This window comes from Apteryx rowi, unplaced genomic scaffold (genome assembly GCF_003343035.1).
Source record: "Apteryx rowi isolate R43461 unplaced genomic scaffold, aptRow1 scaffold_22, whole genome shotgun sequence".
NCBI classification, from domain to species: Eukaryota; Metazoa; Chordata; class Aves; order Apterygiformes; family Apterygidae; genus Apteryx; species Apteryx rowi.
This window is the reverse complement of record NW_020448530.1, coordinates 3,919,063-3,934,171: the sequence shown is the minus strand read 5'-3', so window position 1 is coordinate 3,934,171 and position 15,109 is coordinate 3,919,063. Positions and strand designations below refer to the sequence as shown.

Below are 15,109 nucleotides of genomic sequence, written 5' to 3'. Positions count from 1 at the left end.
CCAAGAAGCATATATCAAATTTTGCATATTTCTGTCATATATCTCCTAGACCTGGGACAATGAAGATGTTAAACCTTTCATGGCTGCCATTGAAATAAGAGCAAATTAAGACAAGGGGATGGCTGAAGCCTAGGGAAACCAGTCAAGCCAAGCCTGGCTGTGGGGGGGAGCACTGGGAAAATCCAACAAGAGGAGAACAAAGTGGTCAGATGTCAGTCCTGCAAATCTGAATACCACAGAGCCTGAGGCTATGGTTCCCCAGCAGTTAAAAGTGGCACCAGCCAGCGCTGCTGGAGTCCCGCCTGCCCTGAAGCCCTTGTTCGCACGGTCCTGCCTGCTCACCTTGCCCAAGTGCTCCTCTGAGCACCCATGGTTCCTCAAGGAACCGAACTGGCTGCAAACCACCCGTCTTGGGGTCTGTCCCCTTGCTGGGTTAGCCTTTGGGTGCGTTAGCTACATGAAGGAGCTTGCCATGGGGTGAGAGGGGCTGCCGTGCTGGTGCGTGGCGGGGAGCGGGGGACGTCACCCTTGGTCACCCCTCGCTGGCGGCTTGCACTCGCCCGACTGAGCCACAGGAGCACCCGAGTGGGAGAAGATCCAGGAAGAATGTGGTGACAGGCCCTTACTGTGCCATAGGCTTTCATTTCTTGTGCTGGCCGAAGTGGAGTACGAGTCTGGCACCTTCACCAGTCCTGTGTGTGTCTAACAGTCCGGCCAGTGGCCAGCTGGTGAGGCCCAGAGCCAGTCCCAGACACTGGCCTTGTCTAGGCTGCTTTAAAGGGTCATTGCCACCCACGTGGCAGCCCCACAGGTTACTGCCATTTGCCTGTCTCGGCAGCCGCTCCGGCTTGTGATCCAGTGGGGTCAGAGTGCCAGGAGGACAAAAGCTAGACTGTAGGCAAGAAACATGGATGTACCCCAGGGTAACAGGTCTTTGAGAACTTAATCTAAACTTCTGAGGCATAGCAGAAATATTTTTTGAAAGGTAGTCACTACAACACAGTGAATGTGCTTTTTTTTAACCTAAAACTTTGTATTAAATGTTACTTAGGTGCTTAGGCTCTGCATAAAAAGATGCTGCACCTCTGTAAAACCGTGTGGCTCTTATCACACTGCTCCGGCCGTTCTCGGCTTCTGCCACATCAACGACTTGGTGTCGCGTGCGAAGCACGAGGACCGACGGGCTCCCCCTCCCGCTCCCCTCGAAAGCGGCTGTCAGTGGTGCCCAGCTGGGAGCGGCGCAGGGACGGGCAAGGCGGGAGAGGGGAAAAGGAGCCTGTGGTGGGGAAGGTCTGCCGGGCGTCACCTCTCAGGAGCCAGCAGCCTCCCTCCTGCAAACGGGCCGGTGTTCACCTGTCCCCAGCTTGCACCAGAACTAGCTTTGTGTGCTGCTGCCAGCATGCTTAGCTGCCCCAAATTTATACATCTGCGGTATTGCAGATATTTCCCTTAACTTACGTTTGCTTAAAAAGTGTAGGAATAGGTTCTGGTTTCATGCAAATATTCTAAAATACTAACAAGCGGCAACTTTTGGAAGGTTAAAAGCCAAAGTTAAAGTTTAGTGGAGTCTTGGCCCAGCAAGTGGGCTGAAGTGGCCTGAAATGGAAGTAAATAAAATGCAATATGAATTTTACAGTGTATGTTTATATATAGTGAACTACACAACTGTTAAATACTGTTCAGAGTGATAAGATGCACAGAACTGATACGGTAGGCCATGTAATGGGCAGGTGGGGTTATCTTCTAACTCTCTTCCTTAGCGTAAGAGTTGCGAACAGCACCAGTCATCTCTATGGGGTATTCACATGAAAACCTGTGCATGACTAATTTTGTAGCAGCATTAACTCTTTTAAAGCTAATCACTGTAAGATACACGTGCAGCCATTGCCTTCGTAGGCAACTAACGTCCTCTGTTTGGGTACTTACAAAGTACCCAGAAACCACCTGGCTGCTAAAACTGCTGGCCAGTTTCTGTACAGATTTAGTGAAGCAGATACGCAAAAGTAGTCAGCACACTGAAAATGCATATAGAGTATGAAACTTCTCGTTAATACTAAAGTAAGTGAAATGGGCTGTTGTGCTGGTTGCAGGACTATTGCGTTTAACTCACTGAGAATCGCTTTGAAAGGGCACTCGCAGCTTTTTCCATCTGTTACCTCCCCTGCTTTGCTGCTGAGGTTCGTTTCAGAGGCCTGCATGAGATTTTAGACACAGATTAAAAAACGTGATTTGGAACAAACCTCGTATGAATCTTCACCTGCAGCACACCCTTTGTGTTTTTGTTCTTAGTAAACAAAAACGTGCATCTACTACAGGACGCTGCTGTTTGATTTAGTTTTTCTTGTATAATAAAACTCAAAGAGGTCTCCTGTAAGGGCGCCACTGAATTTTCTGTTTTTGACTCTGAGGCATTCAGCTGTAAGCAAATATTTCACACATCTCGTAGCAATCAGAATGTTCAAGCACGGCACACGGGGTGCCTTGCCATGGTACAGTGCCTCAGTACTAAGAGGTTTTCTTCCCTTTTCACTAAAGTAAATTTGTTGTGTAGTTGAAATAGATTGTGCAGCTTGAGTATGAGTTAGAGCCTCTTTTGAAAAAAATATTATTATATATTATTTATTATACTATATATTATACTCCTTTGTAGAGTAAAAGCATTGAAACTCTGACTGACATAAATATGGAAAAGACAGAATTTAAAACCATAATGAAGGTTATTATCTTTCATTGTATTTAATCTCTTTCCTAAGATATGCTAAATTCAGCCTGGACCATTAATTAATTGGTTTATTTGGAACCATTTTGATATGATTGAATTTCTATGATTTTATAAGATTGAAGTCTTATGGATAATCTCTTTAAATGCCTTTATAAACAAATGTATTCTGGTACAGAATGTATTCTGGTACGGAATCATCTTTGCTAGCTTACAAAAGGCATTGTAGAGCCATAAATATAACATTCCTGATACTTCTTTTAAGGAAAAGTGTTAGCTTAAAGAAGAGCGAGCCATATATGCTTGAGCACTTTTTCTAGGCAGCCTGGGATATGTAGTTACATGTGTACCTGCATTGTAGGTATGAACATGCTATTCAAGAGTATACAAAATAATATGAAAGCTTTTCCTATTCAGTACCATTAAAGCCTTTTCCATCAAAACTCTGTCACCGCTCAGAGTGTGGCTGTGCGTAAAACAAAGAGCTGTAGCCACTCAGAAGGTCTTGACTTGCCGTACCAAGCTGTGTGATTCAGTGCAAGAAAGCTGCTGGTGCAGTCGTAAGGCAGGCAGAGTTCCTAGTTATGATTTGGACCTTTGTGACAGGTGAATCCGGAAGTCATGATGGGGAAGTTTGTACTGCCAGTCTGCATTTTTTAAAAACTTAAAAATAATGATAAGAACGTAAATAATCATGCTGTCTGTGTTCATCATGTCCACTGCGTGTCATGAAGGATCCTGAGCCGCTGTGTTTGCTGATTCTCTGTGACTAAAACGCTAGTGCTCCCTGTACGCAGGTATTTGCATTTCATAAATAAAACTGTGAACAGGCTTCCTGTAAGAACAAGAGCACATTATGACTACAATTAACTTACTTCTGTATTCTGTGCTGAATTTCAGAACCAGTAGGGAGGCAAAATGAGCTTTTTTTAGAGAGAAAAAACAAACACTAGTTATTTCAGGGGTCTCTGACCTAGAGTTATGGGCTTAGCCCAAAACTCTTTGGTTCAGAATGTACTTTGAGAACATTTGGTTCCAGAAGTGAATTTTTGGCTAGAGACTCCTCTCTGACTTTATCCTATGCACATTATTAGTCCAGATTGCATCGTCATTCAGCAACAACGAACCATCAGTAACTGCTCTATACTTAAACCTTGGTATATTAGCTTCATTCCATTGCACAGCACCAGAACTGGGATATGTTCAATGTGGGGAAAAAATGTAAAACAGAGGAGAAGGAATTCAAATTGCTCTGGTACTCTGTTCCATTTGTAACAATATTGCCTCTTTAAGATTCATTTCCAATTCTTTTGTTCACATTACCTGTAATACTTTTTAATTCTTTGAAGCAGGGGTTTTGTTTTATTTGTATTAAAAATTCTGTGTGCTTTACATGTGAGGAAGGACAGAGTTGGGCCTTACAATAGGGTCTGAGGCTGACTGATTTTTTCATTGAATTGATTAAAGTACAAAGATGGTAAATTTTTAATTTTGGTATCTGTTTCAAATGTATTTATCTGTTGTTCTCACAGTGCAGCTCCTAATGATTTCATTTTCAATGTGTTTGACCTACAGATGTCCTTTTCTTTTCAGAATGTCACGAAGAATTAGTAGATTAAATAATTGATTTAAGAGTATTTCAACCTCCTGTTTACACAGTTAGTTTAGACTAATTTGGGACATTTGAAATACAGATAGATGTTCAGCCATGCAAGCATTTCTAGCATTGAAAGCATCTTGCAGAAAGACCAGTTTAGGCCTTCTGGTGAGGCAGGCGTTCCTACGTGCCAATACATGCGTCAGCGATGCACTGTGGGGTGACAGGTACATTTGACTGTGGGTGGTGAAGCAATATGGAGTAGACAGTTCCCGCTCTAGCCGATCTCTGCTGGAGCCAGTGCAAAGGGAAATTGAGTACACACAGTATGGTGGTACGGACGTTTTGTTGCTCTTTGCCTGTTTACTAGCTTTCCAAATCCTTGCTGCCCAACAGCTGGAGACACTGCAGCTCAAAGAAGCCACCCAGTATGGCCAAGGCAGCTCCATGTTGTGACTGGGCAATTTAGGAGTGTTTAGGGTGTGAACACGACAGAGCTTTTTTAGGACAGATGGGACAACAAACTCTAGTGGTAAGAGTTGCTCCTTCCTATTTACAGCTAGCCTTGGGTCAACAAGTGAGCGGGTGCAAGCGCGAAAGTCACTCTTCTGACTTGAGAAGGCTGTGGACTGAGAGCTTGAGGATGTACAAGATGAACACCATCATGAATTTGCTTTGCATCTAGTGAGTCTTATGCTCTTGCCCATGATGGTAGAGAAACGGATGAGCATTGCCATTTTGATGCTAAACACCCTTTCTGCCAGTCATCCCTGGCAGTCAGCAGCAGAATGTTGACTGGTGGAACTGTGGTTTATGGCCTTGGGAGCAGCTCGGAGGAAATGCTTATCCCATGCTAGCTATCATGAACGTGTGGAAGGCTGTCAGCAGCGTTGCCGGCATGGCTTTCCCCAGCCCGGGTGGTATGATTGACAAGCACACATTCCCAGCACAGTTGCCAAGGTTTAACATGAACAGGACAGGATTTTTCTCTGTCACCCTGTTGCTGTCATGAACGTCGGTGGCCATTTAATTTCACATATGCCTGGCTGAGGCGTGCCATGCTGAGGACTACGCAACTTGCTGTGGATGTACGTTTGCCGAAGGAAACCTTTGCCTTTCCAGCTGGCTTTGTGCAGATCAGGGGGTCAAATGGTGGATGCTGTTCTCTCCCCCAGATACTTGCTAAGCCCTCTGGATTTTTACTTGTATGGTTTAGGAAACATACCTTGGCTGCCATCAAAAAAACGTGCAAATATGGCCTGAGGAGCTTCACAAGTGTGTGCTTTTGGACTAGCTAATGGCTATTTCTAACTACTGTGCTGGGTCTGTTATAAAACCTGCAGACAGCCCCTGGGGAAAGACTGTAGGTGGATCAGGTTGCTCTGCAAAGCCAGCACTGTGTTGGAGCAGACTGGCACAGTTTTTAGTCACCGGTTCTTTGTTGATAGGTGAGTGGGAGCAATCTTGTGAGTCGGATGCTACAGCTTTACAAACAATCAACGTTTCTATGACTGTATGAACCCTTGATTGCAAGGGACCTCTGAATGTCTCTAGCCCAGTCTCTTGCTTCTAGTGGGACTCTTGCTGATGTTCGATCAAGTCAGCCATGGCTTTGTTTAGCTAAATCTTGAAAAACCTCCAAGGACAGAACTTATACAGCCTTTCTAGGCAACTTGTTCCAGTGCTGCATTGCCACCCTAGTAAAAACTTGTTTCCTAATGTCCAGCCTGAACCTCCTAATTCACAGCCATTGCCTCTTGTTACATTGTTTGACCCTACTGAGAGGTATTTTGCTCCCATTGTAACTACCCATTAATTAGCTGTAGGAATTTCTTGGAATTACTGTAGTTTCCTTAGAATGAAGATTATCCAGTGTGAACAATGTGCTTTAGTTTTTTCTTCTGAGTCTTAATGTTCCACTTCTTGGTGTGCTAAAATGGATTTTTGCATCTATGATTTCATACATATGGGGGAGCTTATCAACCACTATTTAACAGATTCATTTAATGCAATTTTGAAATTGGTTAGAGTCAAAGATCTTGATTTATTTTTGCATGACAGCCTTTTTGGCTTCTGAACATAGCCACTTATGGGGAACGTTTACCAAATTTTTGGTGTTAATAATTCATTTTTATTAAACATCAGAATAGCTGTAATATAGATTTGTAGGGTCATATTTGTGAGCTCACATATGTGGAAGTGTTGGAGTGTAGAACACCTGAAATTGCTCTGTCTTCTAGCAGACAAGACAGTGCATGAGTCCGAGCCAGGTCACACGTGCCCCCTGTGCCTGTCTCGGGCAGCGGCGCAGAGCCATGCCTGCAATGGAGAGGCGCCGGCTCCTGCGCTGTGCCCCAGGGCCTTGCTCCCGTGGCAGCGCTTGGGCATGCCGATTTGCGAGGGCTTTTCTTGGACCCTTACCTTCCTTGATAAAATCAGCTAGTAGCAGCAGCGAGGGATGTTTCTGCACATCCTTACGAGGTGAGGAGAGTGTGCGCTCTCGCGGGCACCGCGTTAGCGGCCTGGCATCGTGCTGTGCGTGAGCGCGCGTGCAGCGGTCGCATCCCGGAGCGGGAGCGGAGCATCGTGCCGCACCTCCGTTACCGTCGCTCTGAGAGCGGGTGGTTTCTTGCTTATTTTCTAGGTGGAATTTAAGGCGTGAACTGCCGAACCCCGTGCGGTTCAGGCTGTGATTACCTCTGTGATTGCCTTTCCCTCTTCAGGGGGTTACAGTCAGCTGAGGAGAGGCGGCTGTCAGTTCCCGGCGGTACAAGAGAAATTGCTGCTGGCAGATTCTGTACGTGACAATTTATCTGCTGCGAAGTTCGAGTCCCTTGTTCCCGTTGCTGTGAGCTGTTAACATAACATGCCTGAAATGTTTGCTTGCATTCTTACGTTTTTTCCTAGGACTTGCAAACTGAAAAACGTGGGGGGGCACATTTAATCTAGTATCATAGTAATTACGATTTTTTTTTTTTTTATGTTCACAGTCTATGCCACTGATTATGCCGTTGTGTTATGTGAATTAGCCACATAAATGTACCTGTATTTATGTAAAGATTTATGTGCCTACGCTTTGAAATCTTTCATAGTTTCATAGATACTGAGAAAATGAATGACAAAGTCCCATTGTAAAAAGGATAAAGGTAGAACAGGCCTTTTAGCTAGTGTATTTATTACATTTAGTGCTATCAATTATTAGTGCTGAGAATAATTTAAAGCAATTTTTTATTATTTAGCTTTTTAAAATTCTTTATATTGATGAATTAAAATAGTCTTATTCACTTTAGTCACATGTTCTTCATGGCACTTCTGTAAAGTACTGCTTTACTTGGTTTGCACATAAAATAAAAGTATTAATGCTTTAAAAAGACATACAGCTGTTGTCCACTGGAACGTGGTAATATTCCTGTTAATTCTCCAGCTGATGGTAACGAAGTATACTAAAACCTTATTTTGTCCCCTGTGGTAAGCAGACTTTCTTCAAACGTTAACAGAAGGAAGACAAATTGAGTATGTAGTCTGGCTTTATTCATGTTTCTCAGGATTAATATTAGAAACACCTCAGATTAACAGATTAACAGTTCTGTATATTCTTTATAACGCTTTTAATTACTGCAAGCATATCGATTATTGCATGTTAATGTATTTAACTTTCTATTTTACTACTTAGGAGCTATTCTCCTCCTCTTCCTTGCCGCATCCTCCTTTATCTTCAGTCTCCACTTTCTCTGTCAGCTGTCTAAATAGAGTCGCATCCAAGTTGTGCTGAGTGACGCAGACGATTGAGTGCATGTTTAGAGGCCATTTAAAAACCAAAAAGATTAATTGAATTTAGTTGCTGAAGCAAAATTATTATTTAAACATAAAACCAGCCAGGTAGCTGTTAGAGGCTACAGATACAGAAATAGAAATTTACCTGTTTTCTGTATTAATACCAGTAGTCCCTAATGCTGGTACTTCACCTTTTAGATCTGTTTTAAAGATCAATGTCCCAGCTTAAGTCAGCAAGCCAAGCACCACTTTGCAATCTGATGGGGCTACTCATGTGAATATTTACCCCGGACTTTGTTGTTGTTGTTGTTGTTGTTGGTTTAAAAATAGATTATTAAGTTTAGAGCTTCGTATTTAAAAACAAACTCTAGGCCTAAACAAAGAATGTCAGCAATTTCTCTCTTGAGACTGACATTTTCTGCAATATGCTCTTTTTTGTAAGTGGCTTAAAGAAAGAATTAACAATTTTACAGAAATTCTCTTTGAATTCATACCTAATATATTGCTGACTTACAGGCAGTCACAACTGAACTTGTGAGTGTGTAGTCATAGCGTTACAGTACTGTATTTTAATTAGATTTTATTTTGCTTTGGGTTTTTTTCCCCCATTAATTCTCAGGCTGTTTTCACATTACACTAATCATTCCAATTACATATCTATAATTTGTCATTCCGTGTGTGTTAAATTATCTTAAGCTGCATTTCAAATACAGATGCTGAACTGATTGTTCTGAACTGAGTGCTCAAAAGGAAAAATAAGTTCATTCTTGACCAGAAGCATGTAATTTCCAGCAAAGTTTGTTTGCAGGAATAGACTATTTTAGAATATTAGAATTTAGAGTATATTTAGACTATTTTGCAGGAATAGAATATGTCTGCAAGAACAGAATATTACAGATGTTGCTCATGTTGTTTTGTATCTATTTCATTGTAAAAATGAAGGGTAATTTCCTGTGGATTCCTGTTCAATATTATGCATAAAAGTAGGAGGGATTTTCTTTTGGTTTTAATTGTAGAAATACACTCACAGAATGTTCTTTTGTTTGTCACAGCCTTGTTTTGGATAGATGAAATTAACTGTTTCATAGGCTCTTCTGTCTCTTGCCAGCTTCTCTCTCAAAGAAATACAGAATGTCTAAAAACCAAAAAGGAAGTATCACTTTGTAGAAATGCCACGTTGTTTATCTTCTTTTTACTGATGGATTTAATGTTATTAATACAGCAGAGAGATGACTGAGAGGAGAAGGAGTACTGCTCACAAAGGAACACTGTAGAAAACAGGACCCAGCATAGCTGGAACTATTTTTTCCTCTCTCGTGTTTATAATAAACATTGTTCTGGCTGTACAATGGCAGGAGGAATGGCCCTGTCCCCGTCCCCAAAGGGGACTGTGCATCAGTAGATGGGAGGGGAAGGGAGTCAAGACCTCTCTTGGAATAAATGGATAAGCCCCGGCTGGAAGCAGCTCGGAGCTGTGGCTGCGGAGGCAGGTGGACGCTCTTGCCTTGCGCAGCGGCAGCGTGTCGGCCACGTCAGGCAGGGCTGATCGCGGCGAACGGGCACCGGGGTCCGCAGCCTCCGTCCTCCCTCCCCGGAAAATCTCTGCCTGCAAAAATCGCTGAGTTGGAGTGAAGTCCCGGCTTTTCCACCTTATCCTACCTTGGTCAGTTTATTCTCTCTCTCTGAATGTACTTCCCCTTTTCTATAGGATGGGGATAACCAGACTGAGCAAACAGCTTCAAAATATAGGTATGAAAATACTATATAAATGTGCCAAGTAGTATTACTGTATTTCAAGTGACCTTTTGGTCTGAAACTTTGCCAAAGGGAGGGGAAAGGAAGCCACTGTTGAATCAAGTTCTGCACAGAGATCCTGCAAACAGATGGTGTTTGCATATAGGATATGCTATTTGAGGGTAACTTTACTACAACGCTCTTCATTTTTAATAATTTCAGGCGGGCTAAGCTCCGGCTATATTTGGAACAGCTAAAACAGCTTGTGCCTCTTGGGCCAGACAGCACCAGACACACCACTCTAAGTCTGTTGAAAAGAGCTAAGATGCATATCAAGGTAAAAATATTCATCCATATTTTTATTTCTTTTAAAGCAGAATCTTCCAGAATGTGTATCCATTGAGAGGAAACTGTTTCTCACACAAAGTCCATATCCATATGTCCAATCTTCTGGATATATTGGCCTTTATTAAATGCAAGTATTTCAGCCACAGTATCAAGTTTAAGAGTTTTGAAATTTATCTTGCAGTCTCAGATATATAAAATGTTGGTGATTTCTGCTTAGTTATTAATGGTTTATATTATATTTTACAAAAATAATATATGTGTCATGGCTGTTCTTTGATTTATCTATTTATTTTTTAAAGACTGCGCAAACTAGCATTGTACTGCATTGATTTCAAGGTAAAAAGATCATGATCGAAATAACTAATGGAGTCAAAGGGATTATAGCTATTAGTTAGTCTTACCCCATCCCACATCTTGATGATGAGATCTTGGAGTGTTTGACAGTCATTTAAAAGAAACCAAAAATAAAATGAAATATCCTGATAGTTGCCACTTGCCTTGCATGTTTCATTCACGTAGCATCTGAGCCAGAAGTTTAAAAAAGAAACAAGCAACCAACCCCCCCCCCCCAAACCTCCCTGTGATTCAGCAACAGTACGGATTGCACAGGTAATACAAAGAGAATTTACCCCCGAGGCCTCCTCTCTCCCTAACATACCTTTGCTCCCATTTTCATCTCTGTAGTTTTCAGGGGAGGGGGTTATGTATGGAAATAGGACAACTGAGTATTTAAACATAAAAGTTAAAAAACAAGTTTCTGCTGCAGTGTCCAGACTGTAATTATTCATCTGGCCTTTTTTCAATGTTCTAGGAAAATAGATCAAGAAAAGTGAAGTGTCAAGAGAGGCTGAACACTGCCAGTAATCTTGGAATATTTTTGAAAACAGCCTGCAGTTGTGCAGCATGAAGTTATCATTGCAGTTGCAGGAATGGTATAATTCATATAAAGTATTAGAGATGAATTTAATCAAAACCATTCTTGTCAATAAGTTTATCGAACTACTTCTTCAGCTCTTATAAGCACATTTACTCCAGCTGGGCAACCCCCGTTTTTAGCATTTGAGATTTTGGCCTCTTGTGGGTAATTCAGGCTAACATGCATGAAGGGCACTGCATGTGTTTTTTGTCTTGGGCTGCCCCCCTATCATGGGCTTAGGCGTACAAATTGAAAAAGTGTTTTTACAAGTGGAAAGCATGAGAGATGAGCCATGTAGTTACCATTTCAGCTCCTGATTTAAAAAAAAAAAAAAGGAAAAAAGGAAAAAAGGAATAGATTGTCTCAGAGTCCATTATGCACCGTATCAAGTACTTAGTTTCTGAAAAATGAAACTGGGGTTTAGTTTTGTTTTTAAGTTTTTAACTGAACCTACCCTGACTGTACTGCCACTTAATTGCTTCTCTTTGTCAGGTCTAGAGGCCTTCCAGATAGCTAGCAAGACTTTCTTCAGGGTCGGGCCTGCTACCATGCCGGTGCTGCCGGGGCATGCTAATGCCTGCCCTCCGTTTCTAGAGCAGACGAGTCACCTTGGTTTGAACTTTTCACACACGCCCCCATATACTGAAACTTGCCCTGAGTGGTTGGACAGTGTTCAGTCTCCTGAATGTGAATCACTGAGTCCATTCCTAAAATAGTTGTTGGAGTTGGGATTGTGGCCAGGAAAAAAAAGGAGAAGGAAATCTGATCAATTGGGCATATTTGGTTTGTTGTGAATATGGATGTACCAACCCCTTTTCTTAGTATAACACTGTGTATCTGGGTACAGTGCATATCCACCTGATGTATTGCCTTGGAGAGGGCTTAAAATGAGGCTACAGAACTTAGTTTTCATTCAGCCAGGAAACTGCCCAGTTCAATAATGCCAATTTTTCACAAGATGAATACTCCTGCTTTCAGGGTTGCACTGGAACAGCACAATCTTTGCAATCATTTGGCTTGTGGCTTGCTGTGCACCGTCACACCCCTCTCTCCTCTGGAAAACCAAGCACAGGTTCATTCAGACAGCAGGGAGGAGTTGGCAGCAACTCTATTCACTCCCAGTAAATCTCTTGAAACTCAGTGGACATGTAAACACAGTTCAAAGAGAAATTTGGTCTTTCTTATCGGTCTGCTTTTACTGCTAGAAATGTAATTTACTGAATCAGACAGAAAAACCCTGTTTGTTTTACTACAAAGATTTTTGCTTTTTACTTCCAGTTTGTGAACCCATTATCATGTTATACATTATACTTTCTTTCCCAGTGATATAGTCTGTTTCTGAAAATGGCTATCAGCGATTTGGAAAAGGGTTCAGTTGAAATCTTAAAAGCTATTATTTCTATTACCTTTGTATCAACAGTGCAGCACATTTTATGGGGAATGAGGTATTCTTTTTATTTCCAAAATTAATACCTTCTTTAATTCAGGCTGCAGGGGAAATTTCAGGCAAGATAGTGCAAGCCTTTCACAGGCTATTTACTGAGAAATTTTGAATTAATGCCACTGATTTTGTAGGATGTTGTCATAGAATTATTATATTTGCTCCAGAGAAATTTTAGGAAAGAAAAATAAAAGAACAAAGCAAATTGTTAGTAAACACTTTCTACTTTATATAAGTAATACTGCAGTATTGCTAATGAAGTACTTTAAATGGTAAAAATATCTACAGCCTGTAGTATGAGGGAGGGCATTCAAGAGACTCCTAGTTGTTTCTTTATGGTGATGTCTCTTATTTCACCTAAAGAGGCTTTACATTCTGACTGAAATGTGAGCTATTTTTATTTATCAAGGATGATACCACTTTTGCCTGGTAAAATGTTTTAAATATTCTCCAGAACCAAGGCTAGACTAATTCAGTCTTAGCTGAGGAACTGTTACTAGTGGCAAAACAATCTCCAATGGATTCCTTTTTTCTGTGTCTGTGTATTTTATTATGAGACAAATTCAGTCCTGACCTAGCCAGCTTCAATTCTACTGAATTCCATAGAACTGTATCAATGAGGATTTTGCCTGATCATCAATTCCTGCTTTAAAATTACTATTTATGAAAAAATCTTACATTACTTATGCTTTAACATTAATAAAAACTGTTGGCTTATTAATTTTCTCTCCCTTTAAGAAATTGGAAGAACAGGACCGAAAAGCTCTAAATATTAAAGAACAACTACAGCGGGAACACCGCTACCTCAAACGCAGATTGGAACAGCTATCCGTGCAGGGCATGGAGCGCATCCGCACTGACAGTATGGGATCAACAATATCCACTGATTCTGAACAAGGTAATTGAACAAGGACTTCCAAAAGGGAGCTGCAAGAGCAGGAAGGAAAAGGGAAGTAGGGAAGGAAGAAAATACAAGAATATTATTTAGAACTAAAATCAAGCTTTCAGCAAAACCCAGACAAAATTGTTCCATTATGCAATCTGCAGACTAAAAACCTACTGCATCTTTTTTCATACCCTTTGCAAAACATTCTTTTTCTGATCAGTTTTGATTTCTATACAGCTATTTATACTGCTTGTGTTTTTGCCAGTTTTCTAAACAATTACCATTTCATGTTCAGAATTTTTTGTATAATTATTGGTAAGGCTGGCATAATATTTTCTTCTTGGAAGAAAAGATGTCTTAATTTATTTGTGTGAATAAATTAATTCCACATTATTTATTGTGAAATTTTCAAATATTTTCTGAATAAACCAAGAGTTTTCTACTTTTGGTTCCCATTTAACGCAGAGCCTTTCAAGCTCCCTGTCACCATTTCTTATTTTCTTATTTGCAGTTTTTCTGTAACTGAAAACTCGCATGCACTGACTTTCAGGGTCTGTGGGAGACGAGTTGTCAGTCACGGTGCAATTGTTAATGGACAGATGGCTGCACCGCAGTTGCTACTAGCTGGCACCTGTGTAGGTTGGAATTATCATGAACTCTGCTACAGTTTTATAGCCTTTGAGGTTTTTCTTTTTTAAAAAAAAATCAGAGTCTATGCACAGGTTGGAACAGTTCTGGGACAGCATTTGGTGTTGATGTCATTCTGTATATTTATGTGCATGAGGACAGAAGGGATTTTAATTCTCAAGTGGACAAAAGGATACTTTCCTCAGTTTCCTCAATTACTGTCCCATGTTTTATTATTTAAGCAAATGAAGTATAAGTCAGGTTGCACCTGAATTTTGATCTACACAGGCAATGCTGGCACCTGATAACTTGCTATAACCGCTTAATTTCTGAAAATGTGCCTTCTTATGTTTTATTTAGAAGTAGACATTGAAGGAATGGAGTATACACCAGGTGAAATGGACAGTATTGGAAGTGCCAGTGATGCTGAAGACCACTACAGTTTGCAAAGCGGTTCGAGTGACGGAGGTTACACACATTCCCGCAGACTGAATGCCAGGCTCTCATAGTGCCTGAGTTACCACTTCAACTCAGGACCATCTGACTGAAGCACTTATATATGAAAATTCCAGAGGTGTCAACTGCCACTCTTCCGGGAAACCCCAACCACAGTACTCTGAAATGGAGGTTTCTTACCCACGGTTCCCTGCACTGTAACCACAATATTAGATATTGTAAATCATGGGTTTGCTGCAGAGAACTGTGGCTAGGTACAGTTGTGACTTAAAGCTAGCTTGATGTAGCCATACTGCAAATTAAGGAAAATAAAGTACATCATTCCATTCAAGAAGTATTAAATTCAAACTGTTGGAAGCATATGATGGCTTAAGGAGGTTTGACAGTCCTTTGATTTTGCAGAAACATTTTCAGACATCGAAGAATAAATGGAACCTACAAGGTGGTTAGTGATTCAAAGATATAAAATCTAAAACTACTTTTTCTCGTGGTATTTTTCATGAAAAAAACATTTTGAATGATGTATGGTGGGCTGTGTAGTATAAATTCTTTCAGCAGTTGTTGTTTGAGTGAAGCAGGCAGATAAATCTTCAAATCTCAGATGATCTTTA

The 15,109-nt window shown here is 41.1% G+C and overlaps 1 protein-coding gene across 3 annotated transcripts in view; it reads left to right on the top strand.

Annotated features, from left to right (window-relative positions):
• Positions 1-15,109, top strand: part of MXD4 (MAX dimerization protein 4) — a 39,062-nt gene that overhangs the window by 21,319 nt on the left and 2,634 nt on the right. For all 3 annotated transcript variants that reach the window (XM_026064675.1, XM_026064676.1, XM_026064674.1), the window contains exons 4-6: positions 10,047-10,161; positions 13,268-13,427; positions 14,403-15,109. The exon at positions 14,403-15,109 is cut by the window's right edge and continues 2,634 nt beyond it. In XM_026064675.1, the coding sequence (XP_025920460.1) occupies positions 10,047-10,161; positions 13,268-13,427; positions 14,403-14,551 (424 nt within the window). In that variant the 3' untranslated portion in view covers positions 14,552-15,109. The remainder of the gene's footprint in view (positions 1-10,046; positions 10,162-13,267; positions 13,428-14,402) is intronic.